We start from the raw sequence: 14,209 nt of genomic DNA, 5'->3' as shown, positions 1-14,209 counted from the left end.
AGATTTACACTGGCAGCTCAGAGCAGTACAGCAGCATTTAAGTATGAAATTGAATTAATAAATGTAAAAATAAAACACTACATAGACTTCCCTATAAAATATACATTGATTCTTATTAAAGCTACTGTATTAGTTTTTCAGTCAAGAGACGTGAGTGATTTTGTCTTTTCCTTTAGTGGTTAATAAAATAACAAAAGACATAGTTCACTCAAAAATGAAAATTCTGTCATTGATTACTCGCGCTCAAGTTGTTTTAAACCTGAATAAAGTTCTTTCTTCTGTTGGACATAACATATATTTTGAAGAATATTGGAAACCAAACAGTTGCTGGTCCCCATTGTAGGAAATAATAATATGAATGCCAATCGCTACCATCAGCTGTCTGTGTTCAATAGAAGAAATTAATACAGGTTTGGAACAACATTAAGGCCCGGGTATACTTCACTTACCGCGCCCGGACGCGTCACGCGCGCAGCCCTGTCCGCGCGTCTTTCAAAGTATACTACACAACGGATGCGCGCGGAGGATCGCGTTCGACACATGCGCAGTAAAAAAGTGTCTATGCTCCACCAGACATCGGAGGGCAGCACTGAGTCCTGTCATCAACGGGACATTCGCTGGGCATGATCGGAGAAGAACTGTAGTGCATCCACCATTGCTACATAGTTTGGAAGAAACACTGAAGAATCAACAATTCTCTCTTTTTTTCCCAAGCGTGTTGTTTTTAAACCGGTCTTTGCACCCTCTTCTTCGACGGCTGAACACTGTGCTCAATACTGTGTTTATTGCCACCTAGTGGACTCTTCTGTACTGCTGGCGCATGCGCTGTTGCACGCGGACCGTCCGCGCGGTCACAAAATTTGGGCTGCGTGCGGACAGGGTGTGCGGCCGGCCGCGAGCCCTCAGAGTGACGAAAATTACGTCATGCGGGCGGTGCACGAACGCGGACGGCCGAAGTATACCCGGGCCTTTAGAGTGAGTAAATAATGACATCATTTTAGAGTGAACTGTCCCTTTAAGGACAAGCGGCAGCGTGTTCACTCGGCTGCCCTGCTGTCAATTTAAGACTTTCACGCATCTAATATACAGACACACGCCGATTTTACTTTCATTTTAGACATAACCGACTGTGTTTATGTTAACCAGTAATTAAGATTTAGTCCAGTAATCACTTGTTTGACAGGCTTTTAGTGCGCGCGCTCGGGAAAGCACATGGTGCCCTACGCGCAAGGCTTTAAAACGCATGCAAATAATGAATTTTCATTCAAAAATAAAACAACTCAAATCAAGGGCATAGTAAGTAACCTTCTCCAGCAAGCAAGCCGCTCTCTCGCCGTAGTGTACAGTCGCGGGAGTTCTTGTCTCGCAAAGTAATGCTGCCTTGGTAAACTGTATCTTGGATCAAGTGTTTGAGAACCAACTGTCGGCATTCATGGCAGTAGACATATGTCTGCTGTTCGTCTGACGCCTTAAAACCGAAGTATCTCCATATAATGGAGCCAGTTGTTTTTAAGACGAGTTCTGTAGCCTCCGTGCTGGTTGCGGACGCCGCCATGACAACACGCGAGGGGAGGGGGAACAAAAGCAAGGAGGCGGGGGGCGAGCGAGCGGGCGCGAGCACAGCCCAGAGAAGGCAAACAAGCAAAGTGGCGGATTCAGAATTAAATATAAACAATATATCGATATATACGATATGTCAAAATCCATATCGTGTTTAAAAAATATCTCGATATATTTTAAATATCGAGATAACGCCCACCCCTAAGTGAAAGCAATGGGATCATCTTTACTCTTAATCAGTTGTCGTATAGTTGTTAAGTTCTAATTAATGATCTGATGGTATGTGCGTTCTTTAAAATCTTTAATACAAAGGTGTTCAGATTCTGCACGTGTTTTACTGCTATTACACATACAATATAAATGCTTGCACGCCCCTTCAGTCATGAAATGCGTCGGAATAATGAATCTTTTAAGATTAATGTTGGGAAACTTAAGAAGATTAGGAAAGGTTACTTTTGTTGAATAGATCACGAAAATGCCGTGCTTTGTGTACTGCCATTGATAGAGGCTAAAGTGAACGTTTTTTTTAAGCTACGAAGCCATTTGAAGTTCCTGCCTTTCAAGCGCCACAGACCTAATTCAAAGATTTTGCGGGGAACAGAAATCTGATCTGTTATCCAGATATAGTCCATACTCCGTTTGAGTTACATTGTGAGATGTTTCAACTGTAATTCCTCACAGAACTCCACTTTGGGGAACGGTGTCTCTTTCGCGGCTTAAAGTAGTTTTTAATTAATTCCTTTTTTCATTATCGAGCACTAGGGATGGGTATCATTTACATTTTATCGATTCAAATAATGCTTATCGATTCCAGGTACTTGTTGATACTGCTCTCTATAATATGGTGCAAAAAGACATGCTGTGAAAAGGTGTTGAAAATGTCAAGTTATTTTATTACTGCTGAACTTTAGTACTGCAGTTTACAAATACCAGTGTTAGTTTTCCTACATCTTGAAATTTTTAGTATTACAAATGGACAATCTTTAAAGTATAATAAAATAACGTTTTTGGTCATCATAAAAAAATACATTTAAATGTAATAATATTTAGAGCTTTGAAGTGCTGAAAAAAGTGTGACACTTGAAAGACCCTGCATTTTACTCTCGAAAGGCTGTACGAGCCCTGAAATGAATAATGTAAAAAACATTTGACTATTTCTGCCATAATACCATAGTTACAGTTAGCGTTACGACATTAAATCCATGGTGAATGTTGGTGATTTTGTGGATTGATAAACCTCCTATAATTTGTTCATTTATTGGCACAATCCTTCTCCTGGTTTCCACGTCAGCGCTGTTTGATCTTATATCTGTGGTTTATAACAGAATCCAGCGCTGCTCCTCACTAGATCTCGCTGTGATTTTATTAATACTGCAGCGAATTTAATCGCTTTCTCATATGGATCTCCCAGCACTTTGTTTCGAGATTGTCCCATGAGTAAACCTGTTCTGAGCTTTCACTGCGATGTCTATCGTTGAGCTGATAAACGGTCCGAGCTAGTGCTGGGCGGTATGACCAAAAATGTATATCACAGTATTTTTCTAAATTATATCGGTTTCACGGTATATGACGGTATTTTTTCCCCTATGCATGACCGGGTGTTAATCACATTTTCTACTGATTAAGAGAGGAAATACTGCAGGAGATTGAATACCCTGTTTTACTGTCATGAGTGAATATTGTAGAAAAATTCCACACTAGAGTTAATACAGGTTTACAAAGCCTCACAAAATGATGCTGTGGAGAGACAACAACCAATAAAACACAGACCTGCAACATGCTCAGAGTCATACTTACAGACACCTGAATATTAAAAGTTGAGTTGAGGGCACCTTAAGCATTTTAAAAATCTAACCCTATATTACAACAAACTGCCAAAACGAGGAGAAACGCGGATATTTGCTATACATTTAAGAGCACTCTCTGAACGAATGACACACATCAGTTTAACACAGAAAGAATAAAGCAGTTACGTTTTTGCCCATTCTTCTTTGAATTGTCAGTTTATTTATTAATTTACATCATTGTCTTTTGTGTAGCAGAATAATCCATCGTGTCAGCGCGTTCGTGATCAGACATACGGTTGTATCAGTGTAATCAGTGCATACATTTCATTTTAATAAGACGTGATGAAATAAGTGTGCATACACGCTCCTGGTTCATGTCTAGAGCACTAGATTTTTTGAAATATGTCCATAAAAAACTTAAACGCGCTCGCTCCGGTCTATATCAGTGCTAGATGATCCATGAAACTGCTCTCTCTCTCGCGCGCCGCGTGTAGTTTGAATTCTCCACTGTAATTAAGGGCTGACTCCGAAATCGCCCCCATAACCTCAAATATAGCATTATTTGGAGGGGACAGCGCTTTGTAGTGGTGTCCGAAACCCTAGTGGACGTTATTGAGTGCACTCATTCTATCCCATTGCACCGCAATTACGAGTGTACAGTAGGGCTGGGCGATATGACGATATTATGGCATATCGACGATGTCTCGCAAATATCTCGATGTCGATAACAGTCAGTGTTATCAGACGATAATTCACAGTATCATAAAAATGACGACTGATAAACTCACAGGACATTGCGTTGCCAAATACATTATAAATAGCTTAGTAGTTACCATACACTTACCTTTTTAGTGTTTTTGATGCATAGCTACAGTAGCCTATATGTGTTAAAGCAAAACATTGAAGTATATGGATAAGATGTTGGTTGTGGTTGTGCGCAAAGAGAAGCACGTTACAAATTAACGAGACATAGGTTGGCTTGACTAAATGTTTTAAACAGCTCTAAAAATATTATTGGCTATTAAATTATAAATAGAATAGCCTATTAATAATACAAATATTAATCAAACATGTAAACCTGGAACATTTAACCTGGAACATTTAAAATACTAACGCTAAAAATAAAACGAGAGAGCGAAACCTTTGAAAAAAAAAAAATATTCAGGACACAATGCGAACGATATTCAATCATTTAGACAAATTGCTTTTATCAGTAACATATTCAAAACGTTTAAAAAAAAAATCAAAATATGGGTAAACAAACATCACCTTAAAATAACTTTATGCAGGTGATCTGTAAAACACCGTAAATGTGGTTTACCCAGCATGTCTTAACAGTTGCATATGAAAATCATAAATGCATTTTTTATCAGTAAAATCTTCAAAAAACTAAATCATCATTCAAAATTAAAACAATTGATTTTTTTTAATTAGACACCTTAATAATAAAATATAATCCAAACACAACGTTATTTAATTGTCTTAGCAGTTGCCATGCATTTTAAAAAAAAATCATTAAAATCATCAAAAATCTAAATTATCATTCAAAATTAAAACAAATATGTTTTCATTTTTCAAAAATACATTAGGCTAGTTCTCAGAAATAAAATATAATATAAACACCACGTTATTTAATTGAACCTATGCATTTATAAAACATTAACGCAACAATCTAATGCAGGTTTCTAGACACAAAATTTTGCATGATTTTGCTTAGAAAGCCCTTCTTTAATGTGAATTTCGTTTTGTATAAATTGTATCTTAATTTTAATCAACGTTTAATCAGATAATTGCCTGGATTTAATAAATAAGAAGCAAATAGTCTATAGCAGACAATAATTGCGGGAGCGATCACATGCTTTGCGCATGAACTTGAGCGTGTCTCAAATAAACCCAAACTCAGCAGCTACTTGTCTCACAAACATGAGAAATATGTTTATATAAAGCTTGAAATGTCCACTTTTAAACGTAACGAAAATAGTCCAGCAATGCGCAGTGTTCAATAGTGGCAACGATATGCGTCCGTTCATTCACTCTTGTCAAAGACGCATCCGTTTACAAACCAATCAATGTCCCACATAGATGAAGACGAGAGGACGCAAGTGTGTCATGTTAAGTTCTTCGCTCGAATAATTGCAATGTGAAACCAAACCAAAACTAACCGAATGTATAAAATGTATCAAAACATGAACTTCGGTTCGGACCTTGGTGCGGACTTTCAGGTGTGAAAACGCCCTACACTCTTCAAGAGACTATCTGCCAAATAATCTGCTGTGTGGCTCTCAGGCACATAAATCGTTCCGAGGCAGTTTGATTGTAGTACCCAGTTTTTGTCTATGTAATGAGCAGTAATTGACATGTAAGGTGTCATCGTATTGCTGCTCGACCACATATCCGTCGTAAGAGCGACGTAATCCGCGCTACTGATGTTAGTCATAAACTCAGTTTTCTCTGTATTATACAGCTCTGGAATAGCTGTTCTTGAGAAATAATTCCGACTGGGTACTTCATACTGCCGGTCAAAAGTTTGAAGCATGGACCGGAATTCTGCCTGGTCCACAAGACTAAGAGGCATCATATCTTTAACCAGAAAACGAGTCACAGCTAGAGTGCACTGTCTCCATTTTAAACTGGATTTATCGTACTTCTTTCCACAAGCGAACGCAGAAGCAATCTGAGTTAAACTAGAACTTTTCCCGCTTTGAGAAGCGGCTGCAGAGCGGGGCTCAAATGAGGCCGCTACTGCTGGATGGTGTAGCCTATGTGGATATGGCAGCGGAGATTAGTGGGCTGCGCATCTTTAACCTACTTTTTTTTTTGCACAGCCTGCAGATAGCCTCTGTTGGATCCGCTGGTTCTCCATTTGCATTTGGTTTTAAATCCATAATACTGCCAAATTACCGGTGTGCATCTTTTCTTTGATATTAAGCCGTTGTCCTCCATTTTATGCCTGGAAAATTTTGACACAGACATGAGCAATGGCGCGCGTGGGCGAGGTCAGTGCGGAGTAGACGATATTATCAGATATCGCGATATTTTTGAAGGCGATTATCCCCCCAAAAAAATTCACATATCGCCCAGCCCTAGTGTACAGCCGATGTACACACATTGCCTGTCCGACTCCACGCACGTTTTCATTCACTCCTTCAAATAAAGTGATAACGTAGGGAATAGTGAATGAGAGTATAGGATTCAGCCATAGGCTGTGCTGTAATGCAATCTCAACTGTGCTTTGACTGCTCTTACTACAGTGCATCAATGAAATTGGTCCCCTCTCAAACAATGGCGCGCTGTGCCGCGTTCCGAATGTTGTTTAAGTGACATATACCGGTATTGCGGTATCGTCAAAAAAAAGGTATTCGGTATGAACCGGTATACCGCCCAGCACTAGTCTGAGCTGTTTAGGAGAACATATTGCACATTTCCAAGAGAATGCTAGCTACAGGGTTCTTAAGCAGTTTGGATAAGTATGGAAAAGAAATTGTTACTATTGCCCCTATTCATTATTTCATGGTATGAGTTAGGGCTGTGCAATTAATCGGATTTCGATTTCGATTTTGCCTCCCAACGATCACCAAAATAGTACAATCGAGAAAAAACGATTATATTGCCATGTTCAGTTTTGCAAGAACACTCATTTTGTCTTGCGTTCTGAATGAAACGCGCACATCCGCCCCTCCCGAAGCCACAATCTCTCTCAGTTCGTGAGTCTCGTGACTCGTGTGCATATCATCCGCTGGAATTTAAAAACTCGGCGCGAGTAAAGATGGCAGAAGGAGGGCAGTTACAGCAGCGTTTGGTGAGCAAAAAAGGCAAAACCAACTCCGTTGTCTGGGAACAGTTTGGCTTCGAGGAATCAGATGACGAGCAGAAACATGCTACGTGCAAGATTTGCTACATGGTAGTGGCTGCAACGCAAGGGAACACCGCGAATTTGTTTAACCACTTGAAAATTAAACACCGAGTGATCTATGACAATCTAATAAAGAAACAAAAACTGACGAGAGCAGGGGTGCCGTGTAAACGTCCTTTTTTTCCTTCATATTTTTCAAATAATTCTCTCTTTGTAAACTTTCTTCAAATCATGCGAGTGCTGCCATATGTTCGAATATGACCAGTCGTTTTCGCCGTCATCACCCGGGTTTGTGCCAGAAGACGCGAATGAGAAGTAGCGCGCGCTGTGAGAAAATTTGTCTCTGTGCGCTCATCCGAGAGCGCGCACACGTCTCTCAGCGCGCAAATATTGAGTTCTCTTTCAAGTCTTGCTCTTGAACGGACAAACTCACACAAAGCGTATGTCAACATGTCCATCTTGATGAGTATCCTAGCAGACATAGTCTGTATATGCCTTGAGTAAACTTTATACAGTCGAGAAAGACGACGCATATCCGAGCATTATAGGTCTTAAAGGGGCAGTAGCCTTTACTGCTGTCTGTTTAATGTCAAACAACAAAAGACAAGGACATCACTCACTGCTCTTGATTGAATAGCTTTTGTAAGTTTAATAGGATTAATCTTTAATTTATGCACTCAAATATGCAATGTTATTTTACATTTGATACATTTCTGTACCTGAAAACTAATGTTAGGCATACCTGAAAAGCATATCTAGCCGAACCATATTGTTGATCTTATTTATTTGTGGTTATCATTTTTACATGAATACTTTAATACTTTGATTTGAATATATGTTATATTATTTATTTTAATAGTTCAAAAAGTACAACAAATGTTACAATTTCAATTGAATTGTTGAAAGGTGTATTTTTAATAAATGCAACACATTCCCAAAGTCATGTGAAATAATCGTGTTACATAATCGTGATTTCAATATTGACCAAAATAATCGTGATTATGATTTTTTCCATAATCGAGCAGCCCTAGTATGAGTTTAGAGATCATATAGTGATTGTTTGGATGAATTCAAGGTGCACGTTTTCATTATGCAAAACTTTTAGTCTTTACTGTCTTTTTTGAACTTCACTAAAAGGATGTTCACTCAATTGCCATTTAAACCTGCAACAGATAAAAGGAGCAAATGATCATTTAATTCAGACTGTACTTTGTTGTTTGGTGATCGTGCAACATCAAACCACATTTACAGTATCAGGTTTATTCTGATGTTATTGCATGCTATCAAGCGCGTTATCACTTTGAGAAAACAAATGAAAAACCATATATTTACAGATGACTATATACCAAATAAATATAATATAATGCTGAAAATGTTGTATGAGCCATTTATGCTAAATACGGTCTGAAAAATCTACAGAGAGGTTTAGAAAATGAGACTGGAAAAGTATGACATTTTGAAAAGGAAAACGTGTTGGAACCCTGTAGCTATAGGAGAACAGGCCTTGACCAGGTTCTATTTTAAAAGCACTTAAACAGTGTTACACTTACTCATGCTGCAGTTTTTGCGTGACGTATGTTGTTGTTCTTTGTCAGCTTTAACTAATTGCAAGATAATTTGGTTTTCTGAGAATTTGATTGTCTGCATGATGCCTCCACCCAGCCGAAACCTAATTTTGGAAATGTTTAAGGTTAATTAGATGATGAAACTGTTGATTAGTTGTTTATCATTAATAGAAGGCAGCTCCTTTTGTTATAGGATTTTATCTTCAAGAATAAGTCAGATTGGGTAGGGCAAGGTGCTGTCTTTATGAACTTTTTGTCTAAGACATTTTTTGTATGTAATTGTAATTGTATGACGTAAGGATGCTCCAATTAGGTATTTACAGCTGATACATTTGTTTTGTGTAGTCCGATACCAAACCTTATTTGTTTTTGTTTGTAATTTTCAGGAGCACCATCATGACGTTATTTGTAAGCTCTCTGCTTAAAGATAATAATAAAAAAAAGGGACTAAAGCTGAAGTTTAGATTGTTAAAACATACTGTTTGTTGTTAAACAAGCTCACAAATTTTAAAATGTATATATGTATTTTAACTGGTCTAAAAAGAACGAAACCCTACACAAAATATCCACATTAGTGTACATGGGCCAATGAGGAAATTAATAAATTGATATTCAATATAACTCATTGGCATAACAACTTTTAATGTGAGCTTTCTGTATTTATTTATTATTCATTGTGTTCATGATTGACAGTAATTCTTGAATCATTGTCATTTAGTTATTCATTCATTACGTTTATTATATGTTGAATTTACGTTCCCTGCCGTTTTGTTGATCTTGGTAATATTTGTACCGCTGTTATTTGTTGCCCTTGGAAGGTGATGCTGAAGTCTGTCTACAATAATGGTGTCTGTTGCATTATTAAAATGTGATCTTACTGGTCAGATTGAGAAACCCAACAGTCAAGCCATAGAACGGGATCATCCACTGATTACAATCAGCTGAGCATCCCTCATTTACCATTATGTCTGATACTTCGAAACAAATGAATGTAATGTGTTGTTTCACTGAAGTGACCAGTATTGTTTTGTTTATCACGTGTCTAACGGGAATCTCCTCTGTCCCATTTCTCATCAACAGACACGCGGCATGGAGGGAGCCCGTCAATCCGTACTACGTGAACTCCGGCTACGCGCTGGCTCCCGCCACCAGTGCCAACGACAGCGAGCAGCAGAGCATGTCCAGTGATGCAGACACTCTCTCCCTGACCGACAGCAGTGTGTACGTACACAACTACAGACACACAAATACACACACAGATCCATTCTCACCACCGCAAGCCGGCGGAACATTCCATCCGAGAGCTTAGAGCGATTCAATTTCACCACACCGTCCCGAGTCAATTTAGTAGGATTTTCCTCCAAGAAACGCGCAGCCAGTTCTGCAGAAGCCCAGATATTTCAGCAATCGAAAGAAAGATGCTCAGACAAAGCTCAATATAACGTCATTGGCAGCTGTTAGTGGAGGCTGGTCTCAGAGCAGTGTCCCGTGCACGCAGAATTAGTGCCATTTCCCCCCAGCTCTGCTCTGGGAACAGAAACAAATCTGCTCTCCTCTGAGGAGGACCATCTGCTCATTATCCACACCAATGAAAGCTTCTAAATGTCATTACTTATGCTAATTATAGAGCTTCAAATTGGGAGGTATGAGGCACTGCAGGCTGTAATTTGAAGGCATTGACTTGTTTTCCTTCAAATTAACTTTCCCTGAAAACAAAGGAAATGGCCTTCACGTTGTACTCTACACAAGCAGGTTACAGAAGGGAACAGGAAATGAAATATTGAAAACAAACAAGGCCTGAAAATAAGAGCTTATAAAAGAATAAACAGTGCTTTGGCCTTAGGTGTAATCAAATTTGTCTTCTCATTTCATGGCTACCAAAATATTTTTGGCTTCATGCAATTAAATGGCTGACATGAAGATGTGGTTGGCTGGAGGAAATATTTTGACATGATTTTCCCTCCATTTTCGTGGAAGTGGTAATAAATGTAAAGCTCTTAATGTGTTTAAAATGTGTACTTTTAAACTGCAGCCAACTCTCATTCCATGTTAAGGTGCATTTCACATTAGTGAAATTTTAGCGAAATTTGTACAAAGCACAGCTCATACTAGCCTGGTCCTACCAGACTCTCGTACATTTCATTTGTACAGAGAGTCTGGCCACTCTCCGTTGACAAGCATTTACTTCCTTGAAGGTGGGTACTCTGTTGAAGTTTAAAACTATTGAATCTACCCAGAGCCACTCTGGAGCTGCCATAACCAATCGCTAACATTTGGTCGTGACGTATGTAGTCTCAAACTGATGTCTCACAACTTTTAATCACAAATCACTGCTCAGGAAATTAGCAAGAATTGCACAAATACTGTAGACAAAGTAACTTATCATGGAATAGCCTTCCCCTAACAGTTTAATCTGTGTCGGTAAACTTGCAGACAACGTTTTACAGGAACAAGAGACAGTGTTGTTCCAATCAATGTTGATGGCTTCAATAATCCATGAGTAGTTGAAAAATGTCTCCCAAGTTTTCCTGAGTTTAATATGAGACCAAATATCCACTATAGTGTTCAAATCCGGGCTCTGACTAGACCAAAACATGAGTCTGATGGACTTTTTCTCTAGCCACTTCTTGGTTGTCTTTGCAATTTGGGCAGGAGCATTATCTTGAAATATAGCATCTGATCATTCCTCTTTAGATACGTTTTCATTAGTGGGAAGCAAGCCTTTCTGCAATGTTCTCCTGAACTCCAAAGTAGGGCCACAATCGCTATTTGGCTTATGTGCTATTATGAAAGCGTAAAGCAATTTTAATTAAATAAATATGTGAAGAGTGGCTCTGTGATCAGTAGTAAATGCTGCTCCGTCTGAAAGCACTGCGAGTTTGAGTTGCTTATAACGTGCGTTTGAAAAAACAAAAAAAGACAACGTTTAACAACGTTTTAACTCCCTTCATATCGTCAGTCGAGTGTTTGATATTCCCTTTTTGAGCCGATGTGGCTTCTTATCACAGAATGAGGCAGACGATTGTGATACAATGATGAAGTCTGTCGATTAGCACTGCATTATAATATACTTTATTATTATGAAAATACCCAAGAAGGCTCGAAGAACTCAAATACATCAAATATTGTCGCAGTCTTGATGTTTAATCAAGGCGTTTCTATCTTTTTATTTAGCTACACAGCTACACGAAACGTCATTATATTACTTCTCTCCGAGGCAAATGTGTGTTCTGCTCGAGGGCGCCCTCTGGCCTCCAGTATGAATGAAACATGAGTGTTTAGCACCTTGCAGTGCTCACTCCTGGGTATTTTGGGTAAAAAAAAAATAGCAAAAATAATTATTCTCTAAATAAATGTAAGTGACAATCCATACGTTTTTCTCCAGTGTACAGGAGTTTTTCCCCACAGTGGATGCATAAGAGGCTCATTTTTCATATTAAAGACTGTGTCCAAAATTACGTACTATACACTATGCACTTATACACTATGTACTAATGAACTATGTACTCAACCATTAAAACTTTATAGAATAGTGCATAAGTATGCGAATACGGACGCACCTATAGACTTGTTCTTGATTTTGCATACATCCTGACAAAAATTAAGAAATGGATACAGATTTTTATAATAATAATAATATAATATACTGTTTTATAATAAATCCATAGACATTTCTAATGATTTTTAGTGCCTACATGTTAACAGGTAACTCTGCAGTTTTTTGTAAAATATGTTTTCTTTAAAATAAATATTATTATATTGTTATATTTATTCTTAAATACTCTATTTTTTATTTTTAATAATGAGAATTGTATTGTAATAGTATTTCTTATTTTGTTAAATATTATTTTATATATTATTAGCAATAATAATAATAATAATTATTCGCAATTTGGTATTTTCCCCAAATCGTGCAGCCCTACTCCAAAGCATTGAATGACTTTTCACAGTGAGGTATCTCACTAATACCAGCAGCTAAAAAGGCTCCCCACACAATGACACCGTCTCTTCTTCTCCCTTCACTGTGGTAGAGATGCATTTTTATATATATATATATATATATATATATATATATATATATATATATATATATATATATATATATATATATATATATATATATATTTTATATTTCTCAGCAGATTTTCGAAGACACAACTCATGTTTCAACTTCCCATATTCTGCCAAAAACTTCATTCTTTTCCATTTTTCCATCCATTTTTGGTTTTGCCCAGGAGTGTATATTCAAATTTCATTTTATGTCTTTTAGTTTATCAAGAGAATTACAGCGGCGTTAGGAAGAGTGTGACTGCGCAAACTTGCTCTAGTACGGCATGAAACTCTGGTGCGACGTAAGAGGAAACCCGCGATTTGAATAAAACGAATGGAAATAAAGCAACAAAGTACTATATTAGTCAAGCAGCAAGTTACATCATTGTTTGGGAAACGCAACTTGAACCCATTGCGAAATCTGCATGGGAAACTATTTTGCCCTCACATGAAATTCCCAGGATTTTTACCCTCGAACAACGTTAAATGTGACCGCATCTTCAGACTATCGTTTAAGAGAAACGTACACTTTTGTTCTGGATGTTCATTTCGGTTTTGACTGGAGAGGAGTTTTAGCTAGAGAGGCAGCAACAGGGAGTGTGCCGACTTCAGAGATGGCATCAGCGATCAGTGTTTTACAAAAAAACACATTAAAGGCACATCAGGGCAAAAACATGTGTCTGAAGTGGGCTAGATTAGAGGCTATTATCAGCTGTTTGCCAGGCAGAGATGCAGGGGGGTCCACAGCAGGACCCCAGGGGATTAAACACTCCCTGTGTGTGTGTCAATGAAGGACCCCAAACATGCTCTCCTCTGAAGCGGTTGCTGCCACTGCCCCAGGGATTCAGTCAGACGGGGGGAGGACGCTTTCGCATTTTCAGTCCCACAACAAAAACGTAAACACCTGCAATCACTTTAGCTTCCCAGTCTGAGTTCTGTTCTCGCACAAGGACTGTCTTGTATGCACATATTCGTTGTTACGAAGCAACAGCGCCATTTTGTTTCCTGTAGAACTGACGTTTCTTTATAAGTCACACATTCTAGTGAGGTAACATTTTACATTTAGTAAGCTCAGGCAAAACCACTGACGTGCAGCTCCCGTTTTTCATCACAAGTTTGCTTACCATCACAAAATACACAATGGGGTCTTTTGGAGGAACCTTTTCATAGTTCATAAAACTAGTGACGGAAGTACCCACTTTTTTTGGTGTTTTCACGTTGCAGGAACTTTAGTTATAGGAACGCCTTTTGGGGAAACTAAATTAGCTCATACTACAGCGTAGAGTCTAACCCAGCGCTATAAGAATAACCAGTGATGTAAGTGTACGCTGATTGGCCGAACGCGCGAAACACCAGCACCCACCATTTTTTAAAATGCTGTGTGTATACAGATA

General features: G+C 38.4%; 1 protein-coding gene across 3 annotated transcripts in view; it reads left to right on the top strand.

The window, feature by feature from the left end:
* The window catches only part of axin1 (axin 1), a 46,957-nt gene that overhangs the window by 14,717 nt on the left and 18,031 nt on the right, over positions 1 to 14,209 (top strand). For all 3 annotated transcript variants that reach the window (XM_079824411.1, XM_079824412.1, XM_079824413.1), the window contains exon 3: positions 9,846 to 9,986. In XM_079824411.1, coding sequence (XP_079680537.1) covers positions 9,846 to 9,986 — 141 coding nt within the window. The remainder of the gene's footprint in view (positions 1 to 9,845; positions 9,987 to 14,209) is intronic.

This window comes from Gobio gobio, assembly GCF_949357685.1.
Source record: "Gobio gobio genome assembly, chromosome: 1".
Lineage (NCBI taxonomy): Eukaryota > Metazoa > Chordata > Actinopteri > Cypriniformes > Gobionidae > Gobio > Gobio gobio.
The sequence above is the reverse complement of the archived record's forward strand: the minus strand, read 5'-3'. Positions and strand labels throughout refer to the sequence as shown.